Source organism: Phalangium opilio, unplaced genomic scaffold (genome assembly GCF_054372755.1).
Source record: "Phalangium opilio isolate 3A_F unplaced genomic scaffold, DU_Popi_V2 ptg000024l_1, whole genome shotgun sequence".
NCBI lineage: Eukaryota > Metazoa > Arthropoda > Arachnida > Opiliones > Phalangiidae > Phalangium > Phalangium opilio.
The window spans coordinates 10,420,896-10,445,686 of NW_028324155.1; the positions used below are offsets into that span (position 1 = coordinate 10,420,896).

At 38.6% G+C, this 24,791-nt stretch overlaps 2 protein-coding genes across 2 annotated transcripts; both read right to left on the reverse strand.

The window, feature by feature from the left end:
• Positions 1 to 12,507: 12,507 nt before the first annotated feature.
• Positions 12,508 to 14,154, reverse strand: LOC149692846 (uncharacterized). The gene has a single exon (XM_089868787.1). The coding sequence runs from the start codon at positions 14,152 to 14,154 to the stop codon at positions 12,508 to 12,510; it is 1,647 nt and encodes a 548-aa protein (XP_089724913.1).
• A 16-nt stretch (positions 14,155 to 14,170) lies between these two features.
• LOC149692847 (uncharacterized) lies at positions 14,171 to 22,350 on the reverse strand. Its single transcript, XM_089868788.1, has 6 exons — positions 21,553 to 22,350; positions 20,709 to 20,730; positions 20,617 to 20,641; positions 17,235 to 20,180; positions 16,782 to 16,877; positions 14,171 to 16,673 (listed from the first exon to the last, which is right to left on the reverse strand). The coding sequence occupies exons 1-6, from the start codon at positions 22,348 to 22,350 to the stop codon at positions 14,171 to 14,173; spliced, it is 6,390 nt and encodes a 2,129-aa protein (XP_089724914.1).
• Between the last annotated feature and the right edge of the window lie 2,441 nt (positions 22,351 to 24,791).

Here is a 24,791-nt window from a genome sequence, read left to right on the forward strand (position 1 = left end):
CTCCACCTTTGAAAGTAAACAATATTTTGGAGAGACGTAATATTATTTCGAAACGTAAATGAATTAATGAAGATAACAATATTTTGGAAAAGGCATAATATTATTTGGAAAACTAACTGAAGGTAAACATCCATATTTAGGAAAAGGCATAATATTATTTGGGAAATAAATGAAGATAAACCACAATATTTTGGAAAAGGCGTAATATTATTTGGGAAATATATGAAGATAAACAACAATATTTTGGAAAAGGTGTAATAATATTTGGGAGACTAAAAAAATTAATAAATCAAAATTTTGGAAAAGGTATAACAATATTTGGGAAGTGAATGAAGATAAACAACAAAATTTTGGAAAAGGCGTAATATTTCAAAACGTACATGAAGATAAACAACAATATTTTGGAAAAGGCGTAATATTATTTGGAAAATATATATAGATAAACAACAATATTTTGGAAAAGACGTAATATAATTTGAGAAATATTTGAAAATAAACAACTATTTTGGAAAAGGCGTAATATTATTTGGGAAATATATGAAGATAAACAACAATATTTTGCAAAAGGCGTAATATTATTTAGGAAACTAAATAAATGAAAATGTCAAATTTTGCAAAAGGTATAATATTATTTGGGAAGTAAATGAAGAAAGCAAAGAAAATTTTGTAAAAGGCGTAATATTATTTCGAAACGTTCATGAAGATAAACAACAATAATTTGGAATAGGCGAAACATAATTTGGGAAGTAAATTAAGATAAACATCAATCCCAATTTCCCAAATAAAATTACACCTCTTTCAAAATTTTCTTATTTATCTTCATTTACTTTTCGAAATAATATTACGCCTTTGCAAAATTTTGTTGTTTATCTTCATTACCTTCGGAAATAGTTAACGCAAGTGTTTAAAATTTCATAGCTTTATTTCCGTCGCGAGTCTTTTGTTATTATATTTACCCCCTAGTACACTGTAAAAAATTAGCGTGCTTTTGGCATTCAAAACTGATAGTGACCGTTCAATTTTGAACAAGCCTCTATTGACGCGTTCACATTTAACCAGAGACATTCAATTTTCAACAAGGGGTGTTTTAGGCGTTCAAAACCAGTCATGAGCATTTATTTTTGATCAAACTACCGTCATGTCGATCAAAACTTAACTCAAGCATTTATTTTTGAACAACTTATACATAACCGTTCAAAAATGAATCTTTATCCCATTCAATTTCAATTTTGAATAACCGCCTTGGGCTAATGAAGCGTTCAGATACGGTCGTTTTGGCGTTCTAATAGGATTGTATTAGTATTAGTATTAAAACAAGAGCGTTTTAGGTATTCAAATAAGAACTTTTTGACTTTCAAACGAGTGCATTATGGGCGTTCAAACGAATGAGATATGGGCATTCAATCGAGTGCGATATGGGCGTTCAAACGAGTGTGATATGGGCGTTCACACGAGAACGAAATTTTTCAATCCCAATAGGTGTGCCAAACCAAATTATTTCTGCCCTAAAATTACTTGATTCCGCTGCTGTAAATTTGTACTACAAACAAAGCTTCCATTAAAAATTCAATAACTTCTCAACAATTTACTATAACTTGCTTATTTACCTTGAATTAAATATACATTAGCCTGTATAAACATCATTATACAATAATATCAAAGGAAATGTTACGGATTATTGCGTATTTCTCCTTTCCCTTATATTTACTTGGGCCTTCAAATAGTTTGATAATATAACCTATTGCTCTAACGTTATAATCGGAAAGGGTGCAGACTTTCTTCATACAACTGAATTATTATTTAACACAACGATTATAGTTTATGTGTTTCAAATTCACCCGCCCTCAGAAGATGTACAAGCTTTAAACACATTAGATTTCTTCCTTATCAGTGTGTTTACTATATTTAATATAGTATGCCCTATACCATAAGGCATTCAGCGATGAAATTTGAAATCAAATTTCTCCAGGCTATTCAAAATTCAACGTCAAATTTCAATGCTTCATCAAACGCTTGTCCACCATGTATTATTAAATGGTGAACTGCTTAATTTTAAACGTAAGCAATTGAATATGAACGCTTGATCAAACTCTCCGGTGTTGCTCAATAATGATTACATAAAGATTCAATATTAAACGTTAAATTTTCCAATTTAATTTGAGCGGTTTCATGCTTAAATTTACACGATATACTAACCTCTTAGCATCGTTCAAATATGAATGCGTGAGCGATTAATTTTGAACAATAGTGTTCTGTTCAAATTTGAACGCAAAGAAGTTATTCAAATTTGAACGCGAAGAAGTTATTCAAATTTGAACGCAAAGAAGTTATTCAAATTTGAATGTTAAAGCGTACCACCACAGTGTCGGCGCTATGCACGCCTAAGCAATCAAAGATGAACCTCACTTTTTTACAGTGCACATGGTTCCGATTACAACTGACCAAGGTTTTGAAGCACACGCCACATGATTCAGGTAGGAACCTAATACGGTTCCAAAAGAAACTAACTTGGTTCAAAGAAAAACCCCAGCTCGGATCGTAGATGAACTCCTTAGGGCTTTATAGAGAACTCATATCAAAGGGTTCTATGTAGATCAAAAAAGGGTTTAAAATAGGGGACAAGCGTTAAGAACCCTTTTCTCGACAAAGTAGAACCTTTTTTTTCTTAGAGTGTACTAGTAGAGCCAGCGGTCACAAAACTATGAGACATACATGAGACAGGGGCTTCAAAATTCAGTAGTTTTGTTAGAGGTCTAAAAATTACGAGATATTATACGCGATGTACGAGGTTACCTCCCATTTTTAAAATGTGAGTAGTTTTTGGTAAGCACCATCTAGTGAGCGAATTCTGTACTTTGATTTTATTCCGTATTTTAAAAATGGCCGCGGACAACAACAATCTTTATGACACAGAGTTAACCCTTTGTCAGGTCCCTAATGAAGTTTGCAAACCCGCGACCTCCACTCCCTTAAATCCCTATGCAATCCACCTTATTCCCTTTCGCCGGAAGTTAGGCTTAAGTCAGGATTCATGGGGATGAGTAACTGGAATAAATTGGTCTGTCGTCCACTACAGTACACTGTAAAAAAGTGAGATTCATCTTTGAATGCTTAGACGTGCATAGCCCCAACACTGTGGTGGTACGCTTTAACGTTCAAATTTGAATAGTTTCTTTGCGTTCAAATTTGAACAGATCACTATTGTTCAAAATAAAACGGTCACGCATTCAAATTTGAACGGTACGTAAAAGGTTAGTATATCGTGTAAATTTAAGCACGAAACTGTTCAAATTTAAATTGAAAATTAAACGTTTAATATTGTATGTTTTTGCAATCATTATTGAGCAACATCGGATAGTTTGATCGAGCGTTCATATTCAATTGCTTACGTTCAAAATTGAGCAGTTCACCATTTAACAATACATGGTGGACAAGCGTTTGATGAAGCATCGAAACTTAACAGTAGTAGCGTTCAATTTTGAATAGAGAAGTTCGATTTCAAATTTCATTATTGAATTCCTTATGGTAGGCCAAACTATATTAAATGTAGGCACTGATAAGGAAGAAATCTAATGTGTTTAAAGCTAGTACATCTTCTCAGGGCGGGTGGACTTGAAACACATATATATTAATCGTTGTGTAGAATAATAATTCAATTTTATGAAGAGAGACTCCACTTTTAAGGGACGTGTTCATTATCAAGTTCCCCTCAATTATAAAGGAGTATGTTTTACGTTATCAACCGATTTGAAGGCGTTTTACGTTATCAACCGATTTGAAGGCGTTTTACGTTATCAACCGATTTGAAGGCCTATGTAAATATAAGGGATTGGTGAAATACACCATAATCCGTAACCTTTACTTTGATATTATTATATAATGATGTTTATACAGACAAATAATATATTTAATTCAGGGTAAATAAGCAAGTTACAGTAAATTGTTGAGATGTTATTGGATTATTATTGAAAGTTTTGTTTTGATACCCAAGATCTTGGATGATACTGCACACTTTTCCTGATTGAACGCCTGACATTTCCAAACTGTTCAATAATGAACAATTGCGCTTACTTTTGAATAGGACTGTTCACGAGCCGAGCTGAGCGAGCTTTTTAAAAGCTCGGCTCGGCTTGACTCAAAAAACCGGCGGCTCGGCTCGACTCGAGTCGAGCTGGGTCTTGGCTCGGCTCTAGCTCGGCTCGGCTCGAAAATGATCGAGCCGAGCCAAGCTGGCTCGATTAATATATACATTTTTAAAAAAATTGCTACTACCAACGTCAAACTTGAGAACGAAATGCCATCTCATGTTTAGGAATGTAGAGGTTCAGTAAAACCTGCTCGGTAAAATGTGCTCAGGGTTAGAGACGAGAGATTTTTCCCACGCTATATTTCGTGTAAAAATACATCGGAAAGCTATTGGTGGAGAGAATAAAGACTAAAAGGGAAGCACTATATCAGTGACCAAGCTCGCGAGCCGGCTCGCGAGTCGTAGTGGCTCGATGCCTGTCGGCTCGGCTCGGCTCGACCATAAAAAAGCTCGCTCGACGCTCGTTAATTAATAGAGCCGCAAAAGTGGCGGCTCGGCTCGGCTCGGCTCGAACTCGGCTCGTTCGTCACGAACCCGAGCTGGCTCGAGCTCGTGAACAATCCCACTTTTGAATACCCATTGAACGCTGTTTTTCTTATAGTGTTGTTTTCTAGCCAAAACACTCGTTTAAACCCCAAAAACACTCTCGTGTGAACGCCCATAACGCTCTCGTTTGAACGCCTATATCACACTCGTTTGAACGCCCATAACGCTCTCGTTTGAACGCCTATATCACACTCGTTTGAACGCCCATAACGCTCTCGTTTGAACGCCTATATCACACTCGTTTGAACGCCCATAACGCTCTCATTTGAGTGTCAAAAACAATCTCGTTGGAACGCCATTAACATCCTCGTCTGAATGCGCAAAAATTTGTTATTTGAACGTCTAAAACGCTCTTCTTTTAATACTTATATAACCTATAGAACGCCATAACTACCATAACTGAACGCTTCATTAGCGCAAGGTGGTTATTCAAAATTGAATGGGATAAAGATTAATTTTTGAATGGTAATACATAAGTTATTCAAAAATGAATGCTATAGTTAAGTTCTAATCAATATGACGGTAGTTTGTTCAAAAACGAATGCTAATGGATAGTTTTGAACGCGTAAAACACTCCTCGTTCAAAATTGAATATCTCTGGTTAAATCTGAATGCATCAATAGAGGCTTGTTCAAAATTGAACGGTCGCTACCATTTTTGAATGCCAAAAGCACGCTCATTTTTTACAGTGTACATATTTTTGGCTAATGTAGCAGACGACAGACTAATTTCTTCCCGTTATTCACCCCCATGAATCCCGTGCTAAGCCTAACTTCCGGCGAAAGGGAATAACATGGATTATTTTACAGCCAAGAACGGAACATGTTCTACCCCAATCTGCCATTTATATTTTTCAAAACTTACTAATTACCAATGAGAATTAAAAAATATGTTCAAATCATCGGATTCACCGAGCCAAAGGATTTCAGACGATGGTTTTGAACTTCCTGCTTTTGAACGCTAGATGGCAGTTTAAACACCGACGTTTAAAGAGACAAAAATACCGAATTTTACGCTTTACTTCGAAGCTAGATGTCGGTATCAAAAACTACTAAGACGCAATGGCAGCCCCCCCCCCCATGGAATTTGTCTGGTAAACGACGTATAGATTGCGGATAAGTGAAAATCCCGACTGACTGACAGATAATCAACGTCCGACCCAAACCGCTTTACCTATAGAAGGCTAAAACATTGCAGTCACGGCACTCTTAACTAGTGACGCACACCAAGAAAGATGTTTCCAATTCTACGCCACCTTCAAAAATGGCGCCGAAAAATGTTTATAAACCTTCAATATGGAATTACCACAACGCTTTTCAAACGATTACTTTAATATTTATAGTCCACTGGTTTCCTATATGCTATAGACGGCCCTAATGGCTCTTGGGTTTAAATTTTAGCTTCTGAAATGTCATGAAGGAATATTATAAAATATTTATGGCATAAATTTCAACCGATTAAGTTTTAAAATATTGTTTCGCTCAATATGTCCTAGTAGAGACGTTCTTCATGGGCTTTGGGGCTCAATTTTCCTTAATCATTTAAAATATTCCGACGGACAACGTCGGGTCTTCTTGCTGCTAGTAAAAAGTAAAATAAATACTAGAAAAGGCAGTAATAACAAAAATATGAAAGTATTTCAGGCGAAGGTGATAGAATATTTAAAGTAATCTATATATAAATCAAAGTCGTGACTGACTGACTGATAATCAACGCCCAGCCCGAACCGATTGCCCTAGAAGGCTGGAAATTTACAGTAACGTTATTCATAAGTAGTAAGCGCGTACTAATAAAGATTTTTCAAATCTGCCACCATCTTAAAAAATGGCGCCCAGAAATGTAAAAAAATCTTCTCTATGCAACAAAGTCCGATTTCACACTGATTTAGTACACTGGTTTCCTTTAACCTACAGACGGGCTGAATGGTCTTTCGGGTTCGATTTGTTGTCATCTTTTTAAATGGTGGCCACAAATTTAAAAACCCTACTTTATGGAATAATGTCCGCGTGAAAAGTAATCGAAAAAATACTTCCCTAGGGGCTGACGGGCAACGCCGAGTGCCTTCGCTCCTAGGGTGGTACAAAAATATTAGTCATCAGTGAAATTTACCCATTCTTTATAACATTTTGATGGAAGTTCTTATTACACGCGAGCGATGCTGCAGGTAACAGCTAGTATCTTATAAAATGGAAGTAAAACAATATTTTCAATGGCTTCGTCAAGTGTATGTTTGCACTTGAATACGTGTATATATATATATATAGTTGCTATTCATTTTATGAATTTGACAGTGAATGCACTGGATGTTTCGCGTCACGACTACATCCGTGCTCGTCAAGCGTCGTCAACGGAGCGAAACGAGGATTCTAAATCGGGCCCCCGTTACGCCGCGCATTACTACGCCTCGAAATGGTATTCTAATTGAGGTTCTCCCGGGTGCCCTTCCCCCTTCCTCCCACTCCCTCCATTCTGGGCATTGGTTATCGCTGCTCCACCCTGGAGTCCGCACGCGAAATAAAGAATCTCATAATAAAATACACGCGCGCAATAACACGACCAAAACCGAGGGACTACTCACCACAGCACACACACTAGTCAACGTAGTGAACCCCTGAAAAATGTCGAAATTAATAAAGCATTACTTTTCCAATAATGAAATTTGAGGTATGAACGGTAAAAATATTAGTATAAAAATTAAAAATATTTTAAAACTTGGTAATTTTAATTTTAATATTAAATATTTATTATTGAAAAAATAAATTGGTTTATTTATTCATATATGTTATACTTATTTTGTGTTCGTTTCTTACAAAGAATTTTAACCCATTTGATTTTTATCCATTAGGTTCTTATTGACAGTAGAAGACTCACTAACAATAAGCTATTTCAGAAGTGAGATGAGACTAGAAGTGAAGGGCTCTAGCACTGGTAGTAGATCCTGGCACTAGTGAACAAATTCGAGCAGTGGCGTAACTACAGGGGAGCAGAGCCCGCAACTGCGGGCGGGCCCATGGCTTTTGGGGGTCCTTTCGCAATTTTGCTTATAGACTGATTGTCCAATATTATAGTGTCCTATAATTTCACAAATCGTCCAATTAAGTCCTATATTTTTGAGATTTCAAAGTAATTATTTATAATCCCAGCTGTATGACGTTTAAAACTCAGCATTAGTGATATCATAAGTAACATAATAACCATAAGTATGACAATTAGCCAAAACTAACTATAAACCTATTTTCGGACCTTTTACATCATCGTAAATTCGCGCCCAGCACAGAGACCCCTAGCGGTGGAAAATTAAGCGACTTCCGAAGTTCCGCCCATACTGAAAATCCGGTTCAGAGGTTTAAACAGACGCCATTGAGATTTGAGTCAACGGTTCTAAGCCTTGGTTATATAGTTGATTTGTATTGACTTTTTACCGACTTTAGCGCGGCCACATTACGAAGTTGAAAATTGCACTGAGTAGGTTTAGTTACCGAATATTTAGACTTCAAAAGGCTTATCATTTTTGGTGCTGAAATATCCGACTTATGGCAATCTCAAAGTCAAACATACAAACACCGCGACCCCGCGAGCTTGTACAATAAATAGCAGACGAGCTATTTCCGGCACAAGTACGTTCAAGGAGATGGTTTATTATGATTGGCTAAAATTGTAGAACTATGTCATTCGCCAAAGACCAGCATGAATTACTCGACGGGGTTGCAAGTCTTGGCCTGATGTAAGTGAAAGTGTCAGTGTTGATTATAGGTTTCATTTTGAAATTTGCATTATTACAATAGGAAGAGTCATACTTATGTTTATTATGTTACTTATGGTAGTAGTCCTACTCTTAACTCGGAGACGTAATATTTTGGTTTTTCCAACTTTTTCATGTTTATTATCCTTTGTTCTTTTAACTCTTGGTTACGTTGTAGAGTAAGGATGATGGCGATTTTTGGTAATTAAACATAGTAAAGCTATTACTTTGAACACCAAAATTACAGTGAAACTATTTACCTTCCTTTATAACTTTCAAAGCATTTATATCGAAATGAGAAAAATTAAATTAGCAAAAATGCAAAATAGTATGAAAACTACTTTTAGGTGTAAATCCACTATATCTCCAAGTGAGAGAAGGGTAGCGGGGGTAATGTAGGTGTTTTGCTTGTGTTTTTGCCGAACGACTATAGAGGGGACAGTGATCGGAGCGGCAACGAAAACTAAAATTGATAAGAAATAGTTAAGTGGGACCGTCCATAAACTACGTCACACTCTTATGGGGGGAGGGGGTTTGTAAGTTTGTGACGGTCCGTGACGAGGGGGGAGGGAGGGGTCCTTCGATTTGTGACGTCACATTTGAAATTAATTTTATTACGAAGTGAGTAAGAGGTCGATTGACCCTTTTGTTATAGAAGAAAAAACACAACGTTTCAAAGTTCACCGTGAGACTGACCTCTACAATAATTTAACAAAATTTTTAATCCATCATCGCTTAATCAGTAGAAATTTTAAGCAATGATCACATACTTACTCTTACGTGTAGCCAATTTAAACAGCGCATTTAAAATAAAGAGACCCGTTCTCTGCAGAACTTGCTACACGTACCATTAAGGACTGCTAAATGTAGTGTCAGTTTAAACTCTCTAATGTCACTTTATATTCGCCACTGGCATTAGCGAGGAAGAATCGGATCCCCCATCCGATTTAAATGGTTTCGTTTCTTTCGCACATTTTTAAAATCTGAATCCCAAGCTCGATTAGCCTAAGGTTTTCAAGTGACAATGTCGAAAATTATTAAGTGTGCCCTTTTAACTAATATTTTGGATGGTTATAAAAAAGCACATAGTTCTAAAGCTCAATCAGTGGCAAACGATATTCATAAAAGCTAAAAACGGAAATGAACTTCGACTTTCAAGTCGAGCAAAAAATTTCTAAGTGTAAAAGAAGAAAGAATATCTTTTTAATTTAATAAAATTAAATTGGTAAATTAAGACAAATAATAGTCTGTTGGGGGGGGGTTAAAGAAATGTGACGTGGTTTTCAGGGGAGGGGTCTTAGAAAACGTGACCAAGTGTGATCAGGGGGGACGGGGGGGTCAGAAAATGTCATTTTTTGCGTGACGTAGTTTATGGACGGTCCCTTTGAAACATTAGTGCATAATTTGTTCAAGAATTATTCTCTTCTAAAGAACATGTATGAAAATGAAAAAAGCGGAACATCTCAATTCCTTTGGGCTAACAGCTTCAACGTTGGAGAACTTGCGACAAATCCACTATCTTTGAGTAATTTTAATCAAGAATCGCTAAGCTCAGTTGTTCATTGGCTCAATTTCCGAATCATCGATGAATTGGCAATAGTTAGGAGGCAAAAAGAAGGGCTCAAATTTAATCCTCATATTTCCCAAGCTTGGGTGGATGGTGGAAAAATGGATCCTAAAAAGTCTTCTTTGAGACATATTAAGACTGATCGCCTCTACAAATTTGGTGGTGGTCAGTTAGGAGAAATTTGGAAACTAAACAAAAACAATATGCAAATTCACGCCAAATATAAACGAGGAAAAAAGCCAGTAACTCAAAAACAAAGAGACGAACCTCATTTGTTTTACAAAATGAGTTTGAGTGTCAGAAACACCGAGCTCCAACCAAAAGATATGACACCTGCGTTAGTTATGCTGAACAGCGGGAGTATGTGTTTACCAGCTACAGTTTTAATTCCATATGTAACTGAAATTAGCAGAATTGTCGTAGCAGAATACAAGAAGTGGATGCTCAGCAATAGTCCCTCAAAAAGCATTTGTAAGTAATTTATTGAGAATTAATGCTAGGATATTGACCTATTATATTAATATCTGCCCTAATTAATTGAACAATGGCCCGTGTCACTAGTGACGAGAGATTAAAACAAATGTTCTTTGAAGTGGTATTAACTATCCCGGCTGTTATACAACAAGGTTTTAAATGCGAAGTCTTAGAAATGTTGAGAGTCATTTGGCCACGAAAAATTGGCCATGATAAAATTGTAGATATGGTGAGGGGACAAATCAGTGGACGAAATGAAATAAGAGGCAAGAGAAGTAAAGGTGGCCACACGTTACCCTGCAAGCTGTATAACATCACGAAAAATGTAACCACAGTAGCTAAAAAAAACCAAAAGAGGCAAGTCTTAGAAATGTTGAGAGTCATTTGGCCACGAAAAATTGGCCATGATAAAATTGTAGATATGGTGAGGGGACAAATCAGTGGACGAAATGAAATAAGAGGCAAGAGAAGTAAAGGTGGCCACACGTTACCCTGCAAGCTGTATAACATCACGAAAAATGTAACCACAGTAGCTAAAAAAAACCAAAAGAGTTTAAAAATAGAGGGAAAATAGTTATCCAGAAAAACAGCAAAGAAAACTCTTCCAAAATCTTGCCCAAAATAAGTGATAAAAAAGTTAGAGTAATAGGCAATACTAAAACACAAAAACAATGTGATAATAAAGTGAATATAGCAAGCAAGAATTATCCTACAAAACAAAACTGTGATGAAAAAGTGATTGTAGCAAGGAAGAGTTATCCTACAAAACAAAACTGTGATTAAAACGTGATAGTAGCAAGAAGTAATAATCATAAAAACTAAACTGTGGCGAGAAAGTAATAGTGGCAAGCAATAACAATCCTAAAAAAACAAAAACCTGTGATAATAAAGTAATAGATGAATCCGTTCAAAACCACACTGCCACCTCTACGCTTTCCAAAGTTACAGATGAAACTCTTCCAACTTCTAAACCAAAACCTTGCGTCTCCCCCATCATAAGTGCTGTAAACACCAAAATTTTAACTTTGGTTTAAGTAAACCTTTTTTTTAACGTTTGCAATTAGCATATTATTACTATCAAAAGAATAGAACATATTTATTGTTTTTTGCATTTGTTACTATTTATTTTCAGTTTTTTTAACTATTTATTACCAATAATTTAGAATTTGTTTTGTTTTTCACTATATATTACTAAGATTAATTCTCGCGAACCGCGCGCGAATACATTAACTTTAATTTCCGCGAGCAGCGAAGCGCGCCTTTGGGGCCCCGCGCCTATATGTATATTCATAAAATATAATTTTCAATAATGCTATAAATAAATAAATAACCCACACACAACTTATTATGAAAACTGTATTGAAAATTTCTTTCGCATAAACTCAATAATCATTTAAATTCTTATCTTTAGAAAATTTACAAATAATATCATATATTTAAAGCAAAATATACACAAAATTCTCCACAGGTTTTACTGTTATTACTCTGCAATTTTATAGAATTAAATGTTACAGTTGTTATAACTCTGGGAGAGCCTTTGAATTTTTGCTCTAACTCTCGGACTGAAACAAGAGCTAGTTTGCGTTTGTATTGACTATTCCAAGTCCTTTACTTCAAAACAGAGTCCAAATTTTTATTTTTCAAGAAATTGCAAGTGCATAACGACAACAAAAAGAAATACTTTATTTTCCAAAATGACCTTTTGGGTCCGTCCAGGAGAAAGTTTCAAACAGTTCTGATTTTACAAGAAGCTCGCTCGCCTTTCAGGTGAGGGCTTTACAATAGGCAATAGTTTCTGGCGCCATGTAGACGGAAACCATTGCCTTTACAAGACTTTACCCAAAATTTCCCATGCTGATATAACTGATAAGAAATAGCCGAAAGAAGCTTCCAAGTAATTGGCGACCCTTTTCTTAAAATAGCTTCATTGCCCATTTTTCAACATTGACAGATCCCATAGGTAAAGATTTTAAAGGTATACTTAAAAAATGAAAAGAGTTAAGCGCGTTTTCTCCATTTATTTTCTCAATATATTTAACACTCCCCCGGTAATACTGAAAGTATTACCCGGTTATTATTATTTAACGCGCTTTAGTTTAATTCCAAATTACATAAATGTTGTACCGCCCTTCGAATTAATTGTTCATTTTTTGTTTTCACCACGCACATTCTATTCCGACCGTCGCGACCATCGATCACTTCGCGTATTACACCAATTTTCCACATATGTCGTGGTAACTTATCTTCTTGGATTAACACAACATCACCAATTTTAAATTGAACATCGTTCTTTGCTAATTTTGAATGGTGCGCGGATTTTAGTTCCATCATATAATCGTGCCGCCAACGCTTCCATGTTTTATTTAGAACATTTTCCCGATATTTTAACCGTTTTGTTAATTCCATACGCGTAGTTGGTACGTTTTTATTTTGCAATTTTAAAGATGGCAAAGAATTTAACCTTTGCCCTATTAGGAATTCAGCCGGTGAAAGCGGGGTAGGCTCTTCCGGATCATTGTAAATATATGATATAGGCCTGCTATTTATCAAGGCCTCAACCTCCAAAATAGAGGTTTCTAATTCCGTATAGTTGAAATTAGCCTGACCTAAGATTTTTCTTAATGCAGTTTTGGTGGTGCGAACAAGTCGCTCCCACCACCCTCCATGCCAGGGTGCCCTTTCAACGATAAACTTCCATTGAATTCCCTTATTACCAAAAAATTCCTGTAGCTCCCGCTCTTTAAGATTTCTCCAGATATTGCACAAATCAGTGTTGGCTTTTTTGAATGTTTTCGCGTTATCAGTATATATGACTGATGGTAACCCCCTCCGCGAAATTATCCTTCTCAGGGCTAAGATGAATTCATCCGTGCTAAGGGAAGGGACCAACTCCAAATGGACCGCCCGGGTAACCGCACATGTTGCCAAACAAATGTATACCTTTCTATTGTTAAGGTTTCCGTCTTTCACAAACAAAGGTCCCGCAAAATCTATTCCCATTTTCGCGAACGGTGGGGATTCATCTATCCTATCTGACGGCAAGGATGCCGTTGGCCTATCCGCTTGTTTCACTGTAGTTTTTCTACATTTTATGCAATTTTTAACCACTTTCCTTGCCAATTGCCTGTTTGCGGGAATCCAATACCTTTCCCTGTTTTGAGTTATAGTATCATTGATACCTCCATGCAATACCTGCTCGTGACTCCTCATCATTAATAGCTTAGAAAAATGAAGATTTTTACTGAGAATAATGGGGTGCTTCTCTTCGAAACGTAAATTAGAACTCTCGATCCTCCCCCCAACACAAATAATTCCGTCTATTAACATCGGACTTAACTGTGCGATTTTAGAGGAATGCTCAATTTCTTTCCCCTTTTTTAAGGATCTTAGCTCCTCTTCATATTTCTCCGATTGAATGTCTCTTACCCAAGTCAATTCCGCGTGCAACATTTCCACCGCGCTAATTGGCCCTATCTTTTTATTTCTATTAATGAATCGGAATACGTACGCAGTAATGCGCAAAATCTTATCTAACGAATTGTGCCTGTTCAAATCCAATATGTGTTGAATGCCAATTTTTTGCTTAACACTAACCCCAAGAATTAATTTTCGCCTTTCGTAGGAAACCACTTCCAGATTTGTTTCTGGAATTGATTTAGGCCAGTATTCTTCAGTTTGTTTCAACCATTTTGGGCCCGACCACCAAAGTTCGCTTTTTAACAGGTCCTGCGCTGCCATACCCTTTGTTGGAAGATCAGCCATCAGCCGGGTTTTCAGTCCCCGGACAATGACCCCATACTCCCCCTTTCGTTAAATTTTGAATCTCTTGAACCCTGTTGGAGACGAAAGGTTTCCAACTCTTAGCCGCGCTCGTTATCCACCCCAGTGCAATGGTTGAGTCTGTCCAGAAAAATAGGCGATCCAATTTATCTTGAAATGTTTCCCTAATATAATTCGTTAATCTCGCCCCTATTAAACATCCCATCAACTCCAGTCTAGGAATTGTTTGACTTTGATCCTTGTCATTTCCTGAATTTTTTATCGGCGCAATCCTAGTTTTAGAGACCACCAACGCCGCCCCCACCTGATTGTTCTCCGTTTCATATTTGACGTAGACTGCTGCCGCGTACCCTTTCAGACTAGAATCGCAAAAACAGTGCAATTCTAATCGTTTTAATTTTCCATCAGTTTCCCAAAAGTAATTTCTGGCAATTTTGACATCGTTCAGAACGGGCAATTCCGAACACCAACTCAAGAATTGTTCGCTTATATCGGCTGGGGTTTCGGAGTCCCACCCGATTTTTTCTCTTTGCAGCCACAGCTTTTGAAATAGCATTTTACCCCTAATCACAAAGGGAGAAATGAGACCCATTGGATCGAAGATCTGAGAGATCAAGCTTAACATATGACGTTTCGTGTTTTTAACTTCCTTGCTATAGGAAATTATGCTGTTCAGGTCATACTTGAAACAGTCTGATAGCGGTTCCCATTTAATACCCAAGACTTTGGTCTCTTTTTGCATGATCCCCTTTTCAAACAAGCCTCCCTCGTATTCATTCCACTTCGATATCAATTCTTGACTGTTGGAACCCCACTTTCTAAATTTCATACCCGCCCTTTGCATGGTTTCTGCCGCGCCTACCGATATCTCGAATGCCTCGTCTACTTCGTCCGCTCCAGTCCCCAGGTCGTCGACGTACAAATCTTGATCTAATCTCTCTTTGACTCTTTTGTCCACCCCGTCGCTTACCTTTAGATGATGCTTTATTGTGCATGCTAGCAAGAACGGACTACTCTTTACGCCGAAAGGTACCCGCGTTAGTCTCATGGTTGTAAAGTCCGAATGACTAATTTCCCCGTCCTTTTCTCGCACCCATAAGAATCTGGTGGAATCCTTTTCTTGATCATCCAATTTAATTTGAAGGAAAGCCTTCTCTATATCCGCTACCATTGCAATTTTGTGCTTCCTAAACCTCAATGGGAGGAGAAGAAGATCCGGATATAGATTGGGCCCCTGTGCTAAACAATCGTTAAGTGATGGAGCATTGTAGGCGTGTGAGCTCGCGTCATAAACAACCCTTAATTTTGTGGTTTCCACATTTTCCCTAACCACCCCTTGATGTGGAAGATAGTATGTCCCAGGTTTTGATGCGCCTAATTCATTTTTAGGGACCTCCTCAATGACGCCGTTTTCCAATTGATCTGCTATGATACCCTTGCATTCCTCATAAAATTTGGCTTTACCTTCAAATTTTCTAATTAACCCTTGCATTCTTTTTGACGCAACCGAGAAATTGTCAGGTAGGGTTTCTTTTGTCACCAACCAGGGGAAATTAACGCAGTACCTACCATCTTCCATTTTAACTGTGTCAAAAAAGTTGTTTAGCGTCACCTCATCCGAGATGTCCAGACTTTCCTTTTCAGTTATGCCCAAACTTTCTAAGTTCCAAAAATTTTCCAAGGTTTGGTGCACCTGTTTTTGACCTACTCTAACCAACATTGTTTTTACGGATTTACCTGTTCCGTTTCCACCCCGTTTGACTACCATATCTGTTGGCCCCTGAATAGTCCAACCCAGCTTAGTTTGTTGGGCCATTAAATTTGAAGACAATCTTTCAAAATTTTCTATGGCTACATCCCAATAGTGATCAGCGCCAATCAAAAGATCACATTGCGTGTTTGAGTTTTCGATACTTTTGGTATCTTCCGCCATTTTTAATCCCTTTGATTCCATTATTATTTCTAAATCACGCAATGAGTTAGCACTGCCAACCGCCTCGTAGCAGATGAACGGTAACTCTATAGCCACTATGTCTGAAAACTCGTTTTTATTGTCTCTATTTTCAAGCCTTAATTTTACCATTTTTGCTTTAGTCTCTCTGGGCTCTTCGTTCCCACAACTAAATATTTGTAGGTTTTGTTCGCCAACAATTGGAAGCCCTAACTTTCTGGACAACTCCTCTCTTATAAAAGTCGCCTCGCTCCCCCCATCCAAGAAACATCGTATTTTCGCCCCCTGCTGCGAATGTGTCGGGTTCTTTAGAATACCAACCGCAGTTTGCAGTAAGACTTTTCTATCCCCCACGCTACCAACCCTTGCCGCTGCCGAATTGACTTGGACAATTTCTTTAGCGTGTGCATTTTTATTTTCATCGTTTTCCGACCCATTCTCGACGTTTTTAGAATTCACCTCATTTTTGTGGCATATCGCGTAATTATGCCGCCTGTGGCACCCTTTACAGCTTTTAAACTTGGACCTACAATGTTTAACCCCGTGTCCTGAGCGAAGGCAAATATAGCACCTAAATGTTTCCGCGAGAATTTCCCTTTTTCTTTCCAATGAATGATTATTGCAGTTTACTGACTTATGAGTGTCAGCGTTACAAAAAGCGCAGAACATAACTTCCGGATTATTACTGACCTTTGCTGTGAAAGCCCTTGCCGTAACGTTATGCTTGTTTCTATCCGAATTTGTTACGTATGTGTGTATGAATAAATAACGACTAGGGTTAGCTATAGTAAAGCTTGTTTATTCGGAGAGGTCTAGCCTTCTAGTGTCTACTTGAGCGCATACTAGTTTACAGTACAACTATGTTTATTGCTAGTCACGCCGCCTAGCGGTGTGACGTCATCTTATGTAACATGTTTCTTTTTTTTTTTTTTCAGTTAAAAATTAGTTATAAATGTTTTTTGTACAAAATTCTGCTAAAATAGTGACTACACAAAACTAGGTTAATTAAAATTCTGCCTAAATAGTATTTACACAAAACTAGATTAATTTTTAAGAATTTTGATAACGCTTCGGTGGGATTATTTGCCGCCCACTTCTAGAACTCTTGCCAGTTTCTTGCGGTTGAGCTTGGGGCATTTGAGGCCCTGGCAACTTTTCTTGAGCCGTTAGTAGTGGTCTCTCGGGTATTCTTGTTATTCCAATAGAGGTTGTTGTCCTTCTTCTCTGATTTTCTTGCTGTTTACCAATTCGCCAGGAAATTTGACATCTACTGATTTCTCCCTCTGTACGCTTCGGAATCATCGCTTTCGCCGTGATTGGCTTTGGTGTCATTGTATTTGTCATCGATGTATTGGTCTTAATTTCGTGGTGAAGATTTTCATACGTTGGTCTCAGGTGTATTCTATTTCTTCTATATTGTGCTCCGTTCGGTGTCGTGATTATATAGGAATCAGGTTCATTTGCGATGCCAGTGATTGTTGCTTTTTGCCAGCTACGAGGGCCAACACTGAAGAGAATATTTTCGCCAATCTTGAAAGAATGCATATGGGTATTGGGTCGTGAATCATGTTTTGCCATTCGCGCTCTTCGAGCTTCTAGTGCTTGCCATGTGCGTTGTAATGGGAAGTGAGGCTTCAAGATAGCGGAAGTTGTTGTTTCTGGTGTCCGAATTAGACGACCCATTAACATTTCTGACGGAGCCGGGAGGTTTTGGAGAGGTGTGGCTCGATATTCAAGTAAAATGTAGTGTGGATCTACTCCAGTCTGAGCTGCTTTGTTGAGAAGATTTTTTACCGTTTGAATGTGCCTTTCTACCATTCCGTTGGATTGTGGGAAATGAGGACTTGATGTCCGGTGTTCTACTCCCCACTGCAATAGGAAGTGGGCAAACTCGGAAGAGTTGAAAGGTGGTCCATTGTCAGTAACAATCCTTTGTGGCGTCCCGTACCGTGCAAAATGAGGTTTTAAGGCTTTTATGACTGTTTTTGCATTTGTTGACCGTAATTCGTCAACTTCGACGAATTTGGAGTGATAATCCACACATAAGAGAGCGGGTTTTCCTTCCGTATGAAATAAGTCTATTCCCACTGTTTCCCATGGGAGCATTGGTATTTCATGTGGTTTTGTTATGACGTGTGTATTTGCCCTGCTTCTTCTTAAGCAAATTTCACATTTCTGGATGACTTTGGAAACTTGATCTGTCATGCCTGGCCAGTACACATGCATTCTTGCTTTTCGAAGGCAGGTGTTAATTCCTTGATGAGCGCCATGAAGTTGATCAATTATCATGGGCCGTAGCGATAAAGGGACGATCAAACGGTCCCCTCTGTACAGTAAGCCTTGATCGCTATGAATTTCATTCTTGATGGGCCAATAGGAAGCCAGATTTGCGTCAACCATAGATGCGTATGTGGGCCATCCGTGCTGGACATAGTGTTGAAGCTTCTGCATGTTCATGTCTTGGCGTATTACATGTTGAAAGTCAAGGACTTTGTCCCGTGACATGACAGTCATAGAATACAATGCTGTTGCGGGCCCTTCCAGGAAATCGGTGTTGATGCCTAAGGTCGGAGTAGGTGAACGAGAAAGCGCATCGGCTATGTACATTTGCGATCCTGGCACATATTTGAGTGTCAGGTCGTAACGGGCAAGTCGTAGGACCATCCGTTGTAGTCGGGGTGATAGTGTAGCGATGGGTTTTTTCATTATGGCAAGTAATGGGTTATGGTCAGTTTCAACCGTAACCTTATTACCAACAATATAGTAGTTGAAATGTTCAACAGCGTAGACAATCGCGAGCATTTCTTTCTCTATTTGCGCATAGCGCTGTTGTGTTTCTGTCAAAGTGGTGGAAGCGTATTCTATCGGTTGACCGTCCTGCAAAAGGACCGCTCCAATGCCAAATTGACTGGCGTCGACGGAAATAAGGTTCTCTTTGTCGGGATTATAAAAAGCTAATACGGGAGCTTTCATGATGTCTTCCTTCAGGCGGTCGAAAAGGCGTTGTGTATTGGCGTCCCATATGAATTCAGATGTTGCCTTTAATAATGTCCTCAAGTGCATCGTCTTTTCGGAGTGGCATTCTATAAATTTACTAAGGTAGTTTATTATTCCAAGAAACCTTTGCAATTCTTTCTTGTTTCTCGGTGGAGTGAGAGACTGAACAGCAGTTATTTTCTTGGGATCTACTTGCACCCCGTACTGTGAGATTATATGACCCAGATAGGAAATTCTTGGAACCGCAAGTTGAAGTTTCTTAGCACTGAATGTTACTCCATTAGCCCGTGCCCGTGTTAAAACGGCTTTTAAGATGTCGTTGTGATGTGAGATTCCAATACCAGCCAACAGGAAGTCATCTGTCGATATATACACGCCTGGAATATCTCCAAAGATCTCATGCATTACCTGCTGACAGATTTCAGAAGCACTTGATATTCCAAAAGGGAGACGTAGGAAACGGAATCTACCGTACGGCGTGGCAAACGTACACAAGTACGAGCTTTCTTCAGTCAGCTTGATCTGCCAAAAAGCAGATGTTGCATCCAGCACAGAGAAGACTTTGCAACCTTGTAGATTGCTAAATATTTCTTGAGATGTTGGTAGTTTGTAGTGTTGACGTTTGATTGATATATTTAGATTTCTCGGGTCCAGACAGACCCGAATTTCTGTTTCTTCGTTCCGGTTAGTAGACTGAACCGTTTGTTGTGTTGGTTGTTTTTTAGCTTTCGGGACTACTACAATTGGGTGAACCCAGTCCGTGGGTTTCGTAACTGGCTCAATTACTCCTAGTGCGACCATCCTTTGAAGTTCTTTCTTTAAAGGCTCGCGAAAAGCATGAGGTATGCTACGCGGCGGAACAATTACTGGCTTGGCGTCGGCTCGTAAGGTAATATTATGAAATCCGGGCAGACAACCCATAGGACCAAATACGTCTTGGAATTCCGCAATGATTTCTGACGGAGCTGCACTGTAAAAAATTAGCGTGCTTTTGGCATTCAAAACTGATAGTGACCGTTCAATTTTGAACAAGCCTCTATTGACGCGTTCACATTTAACCAGAGACATTCAATTTTCAACAAGGGGTGTTTTAGGCGTTCAAAACCAGTCATGAGCATTTATTTTTGATCAAACTACCGTCATGTCGATCAAAACTTAACTCAAGCATTTATTTTTGAACAACTTATACATAACCGTTCAAAAATGAATCTTTATCCCATTCAATTTCAATTTTGAATAACCGCCTTGGGCTAATGAAGCGTTCAGATACGGTCGTTTTGGCGTTCTAATAGGATTGTATTAGTATTAGTATTAAAACAAGAGCGTTTTAGGTATTCAAATAAGAACTTTTTGACTTTCAAACGAGTGCATTATGGGCGTTCAAACGAGTGTGATATGGGCGTTCACACGAGAACGAAATTTTTCAATCCCAATAGGTGTGCCAAACCAAATTAATTCTGCCCTAAAATTACTTGATTCCGCTGCTGTAAATTTGTACTACAAACAAAGCTTCCATTAAAAATTCAATAACTTCTCAACAATTTACTATAACTTGCTTATTTACCTTGAATTAAATATACATTAGCCTGTATAAACATCATTATACAATAATATCAAAGGAAATGTTACGGATTATTGCGTATTTCTCCTTTCCCTTATATTTACTTGGGCCTTCAAATAGTTTGATAATATAACCTATTGCTCTAACGTTATAATCGGAAAGGGTGCAGACTTTCTTCATACAACTGAATTATTATTTAACACAACGATTATAGTTTATGTGTTTCAAATTCACCCGCCCTCAGAAGATGTACAAGCTTTAAACACATTAGATTTCTTCCTTATCAGTGTGTTTACTATATTTAATATAGTATGCCCTATACCATAAGGCATTCAGCGATGAAATTTGAAATCAAATTTCTCCAGGGTATTCAAAATTCAACGTCAAATTTCAATGCTTCATCAAACGCTTGTCCACCATGTATTATTAAATGGTGAACTGCTTAATTTTAAACGTAAGCAATTGAATATGAACGCTTGATCAAACTCTCCGGTGTTGCTCAATAATGAATACATAAAGATTCAATATTAAACGTTAAATTTTCCAATTTAATTTGAGCGGTTTCATGCTTAAATTTACACGATATACTAACCTCTTAGCATCGTTCAAATATGAATGCGTGAGCGATTAATTTTGAACAATAGTGTTCTGTTCAAATTTGAACGCAAAGAAGTTATTCAAATTTGAACGCGAAGAAGTTATTCAAATTTGAACGCAAAGAAGTTATTCAAATTTGAATGTTAAAGCGTACCACCACAGTGTCGGCGCTATGCACGCCTAAGCAATCAAAGATGAACCTCACTTTTTTACAGTGTGCGATAATATTTGGTGATTGGAGTACATTGACCTGAGTTTGTACTAATGGTGATGTGGCAATGTTCGGCATGTGAGCTTCTGTGTCGATACGCTGAATCAGACCCAATTGTGTTGATGTACTTGCGCCTAGGATGGGTAAGGTCTGCTGTGGCGTTATGTAAAAGTGGCAAGAACGAGAGGCATTCGATGATGATGCAAAGATGTCAATACAGCCCAGCATGGGAACTTGATGTCCTGAGTAGGACATGATTCGTCGAGATGTTGGTTGTATCATGGGAGGATTTGTCAGCTGTTGGTAGACTTCGTAGGGCAAAACATTCACCTGGGATCCAGTGTCGATTTTGAAGTGCACCGGGTTATTACCAAGGCATATCGTTGCCAACCAAGTGTTGGTGTCGGTCTGGGTTGAAAGTTGGTCAATAAGAAGGAGCTGAACATAAAACGGCTCCGAGTCAAAAAGTGCCGCTTCCCCCAGGTGTTCTGAAGGATCCTCTAATGGCGGAGATTGATATGACTGATCCGCTGTCATGGCGTTATGGCCCGGAAAAACATCATTATCTGGTGTAGTCGGAGGGTAGATTTCCTCTGGTTGATAGTGGGTTTGGTTTGGATATGAGGCATGGTTCCATTCAGTCACAAAAGAGTCAAATGATTGCGTTAAGCCTTCTGTTCCAATAATATGCAGGAAGGTATTGATTTGCGTATCCGCATTTTTCTTGCTCAGTTCTGTGGCCTTGGCAAAGATATCAAACTCCTCTAGCCAATCTTCCCAGGCATCCGCCGAATTTTTACCGGGAGTAAAGGGCGCCGGCGCGTGAAACGTAGCCATGTAAATCGCGGGAAAAAAAAAAACTTGCCGCAAAGGCTTATTTGTCTTATTTGTCTAATTCACGTTATCCGCGTTTAGTTCGATTGTTGGGCTCAGCGCTTGATTTCTTGTTTCTTTTCGCACCCCGCTTCTGACACCATGTTACGTATGTGTGTATGAATAAATAACGACTAGGGTTAGCTATAGTAAAGCTTGTTTATTCGGAGAGGTCTAGCCTTCTAGTGTCTACTTGAGCGCATACTAGTTTACAGTACAACTATGTTTATTGCTAGTCACGCCGCCTAGCGGTGTGACGTCATCTTATGTAACACATAACTTCCGGATTATTACTGACCTTTGCTGTGAAAGCCCTTGCCGTAACGTTATGCTTGTTTCTATCCGAATTAACACTAACTCGAGGTTTTTCATCCTCTTTTTTACCTTGCTTAGTTTTGCACGCGCTTTTCCCCGGCCCGGAACCCAGAAATTCAGCCATTTCCCTACTTTCAATTTGATCTCGGATGAAATCAACCAGTTCCTGAATATCCCAATTAACATTATTAGCCGAAGACCTATATTTTATGCAATAATCTGTCCTAATCTCGCTCGGCAGACTCGCCATAATGGCAGGACAAACAATGGAAGCTTTGTCTTTCACGTTAAACCCTAGAATTTCGAGACTCCTTAAACTAATTTCACATGTGTCTAACAAGTTACGCAATGATCTCAGATTACCCACATCTTCCACAGGCTCAAGATTGTATAATTTCTTCATATGATAATTAACACTATATCCCGATTTTTCGAACCTTCTTTTTAACAACCTAACAGCCTCATCGTACGACGCGCCTGATTGTGTCAAGCCATCTATTGTTTGAAGCGCGTCGCCTACTAGATACGAGGAAAGGTAAATAAACTTTTCTACCTTTGATAACCGTTGGTTAGAACCTACTGTAGCTTCGAAACGTCCCCAAAAATTGTTCCAATTTTCATATGTTCCGTCATAGGTTGGGATAATCAACTGTGGCAGTCTGACTTCCTGTTGATACGCGACGTTCGCGTTTGATGGTACCGCGGTCGGACTGACGATTGTTGAAAACGATCCACACGCTGACCCTGCTGGTGTCCTTGTAGCCTTCTTAATCCTCCTAGTTAAGGATTGTTTCGTATCCAGTAGCCTTTCTTTATAGGCGATAGCGTCTGCTGTTTCTTTTTCCATTTCCGCTTCGTCCTCAATGAGGGCTTCCACCTTTGCGTCGATTTGAGTTAGATCATCCTCCGTTTGATTTAAAGCCTCCAATGCATCCTCCAAATCTTCTACATCCGTTTCTGGTATTGCTAATAAAGCTTCCGCCGACTTAATTCGGTTTGTTGCTGCCGTTCGAATGCTCTTCCTCGCTGATTTCACGAGTTTAAAAGCCGCCGCCTTTTTGGCGTTTTGTCCATTGCTACTGGCGTGAGTAGCATTACCCGTGCCGCTTGCACTCGTTGAGTTTTCGTCATTATCCATTTTAAAGCCAAGGATTACCGATTATTTAAAGTCAATCCCGGGTTTCGTACACCATGTTATAACTCTGGGAGAGCCGTTGAATTTTTGCTCTAACTCTCGGACTGAAACAAGAGCTAGTTTGCGTTTGTATTGACTATTCCAAGTCCTTTACTTCAAAACAGAGTCCAAATTTCTATCTTTCAAGAAATTGCAAGTGCATAACGACAACAAAAAGAAATACTTTATTTTCCAAAATGACCTTTTGGGTCCGTCCAGGAGAAAGTTTCAAACAGTTCTGATTTTACAAGAAGCTCGCTCGCCTTTCAGGTGAGGGCTTTACAATAGGCAATAGTTTCTGGCGCCATGTAGACGGAAACCATTGCCTTTACAAGACTTTACCCAAAATTTCCCATGCTGATATAACTGATAAGAAATAGCCGAAAGAAGCTTCCAAGTAATTGGCGACCCTTTTCTTAAAATAGCTTCTCTGCCCATTTTTCAACATTGACAGATCCCATAGGTAAAGATTTTAAAGGTATACTTAAAATGAAAAGAGTTAAGCGCGTTTTCTCCATTTATTTTCTCAATATATTTAACAATAATCATGTCATTATACTTAAAAAATTTAATATCTGGTACTTCGGTCATTCCATTTTTTTCTCTTATCGTTCACTTTTTCTAGTCTTTGTCTACTGAGACAGTTTTTTTTACCTCTCCGTGTGACGTAGTCCAGGAGAGGTTCTGTAACGGCCGTGTCTGTGTGTGTGTGTGTCTGTGTGTCTGTGTGTCTGTGTGTCTGTCCGTTGTTACACCCACGTGACCGCGTTCGCAGTTTCCAAATCGGAGCAAACGTGTTCGCCATTTCCGAACTGCATTCACAGTCACGGAAACGGCTCCTCTACTTGAGTTCTCACACCACCATCTTCTGGTCCTCGTCCATTCCACTTGGACACCAGTCTGTACATACTGGCTA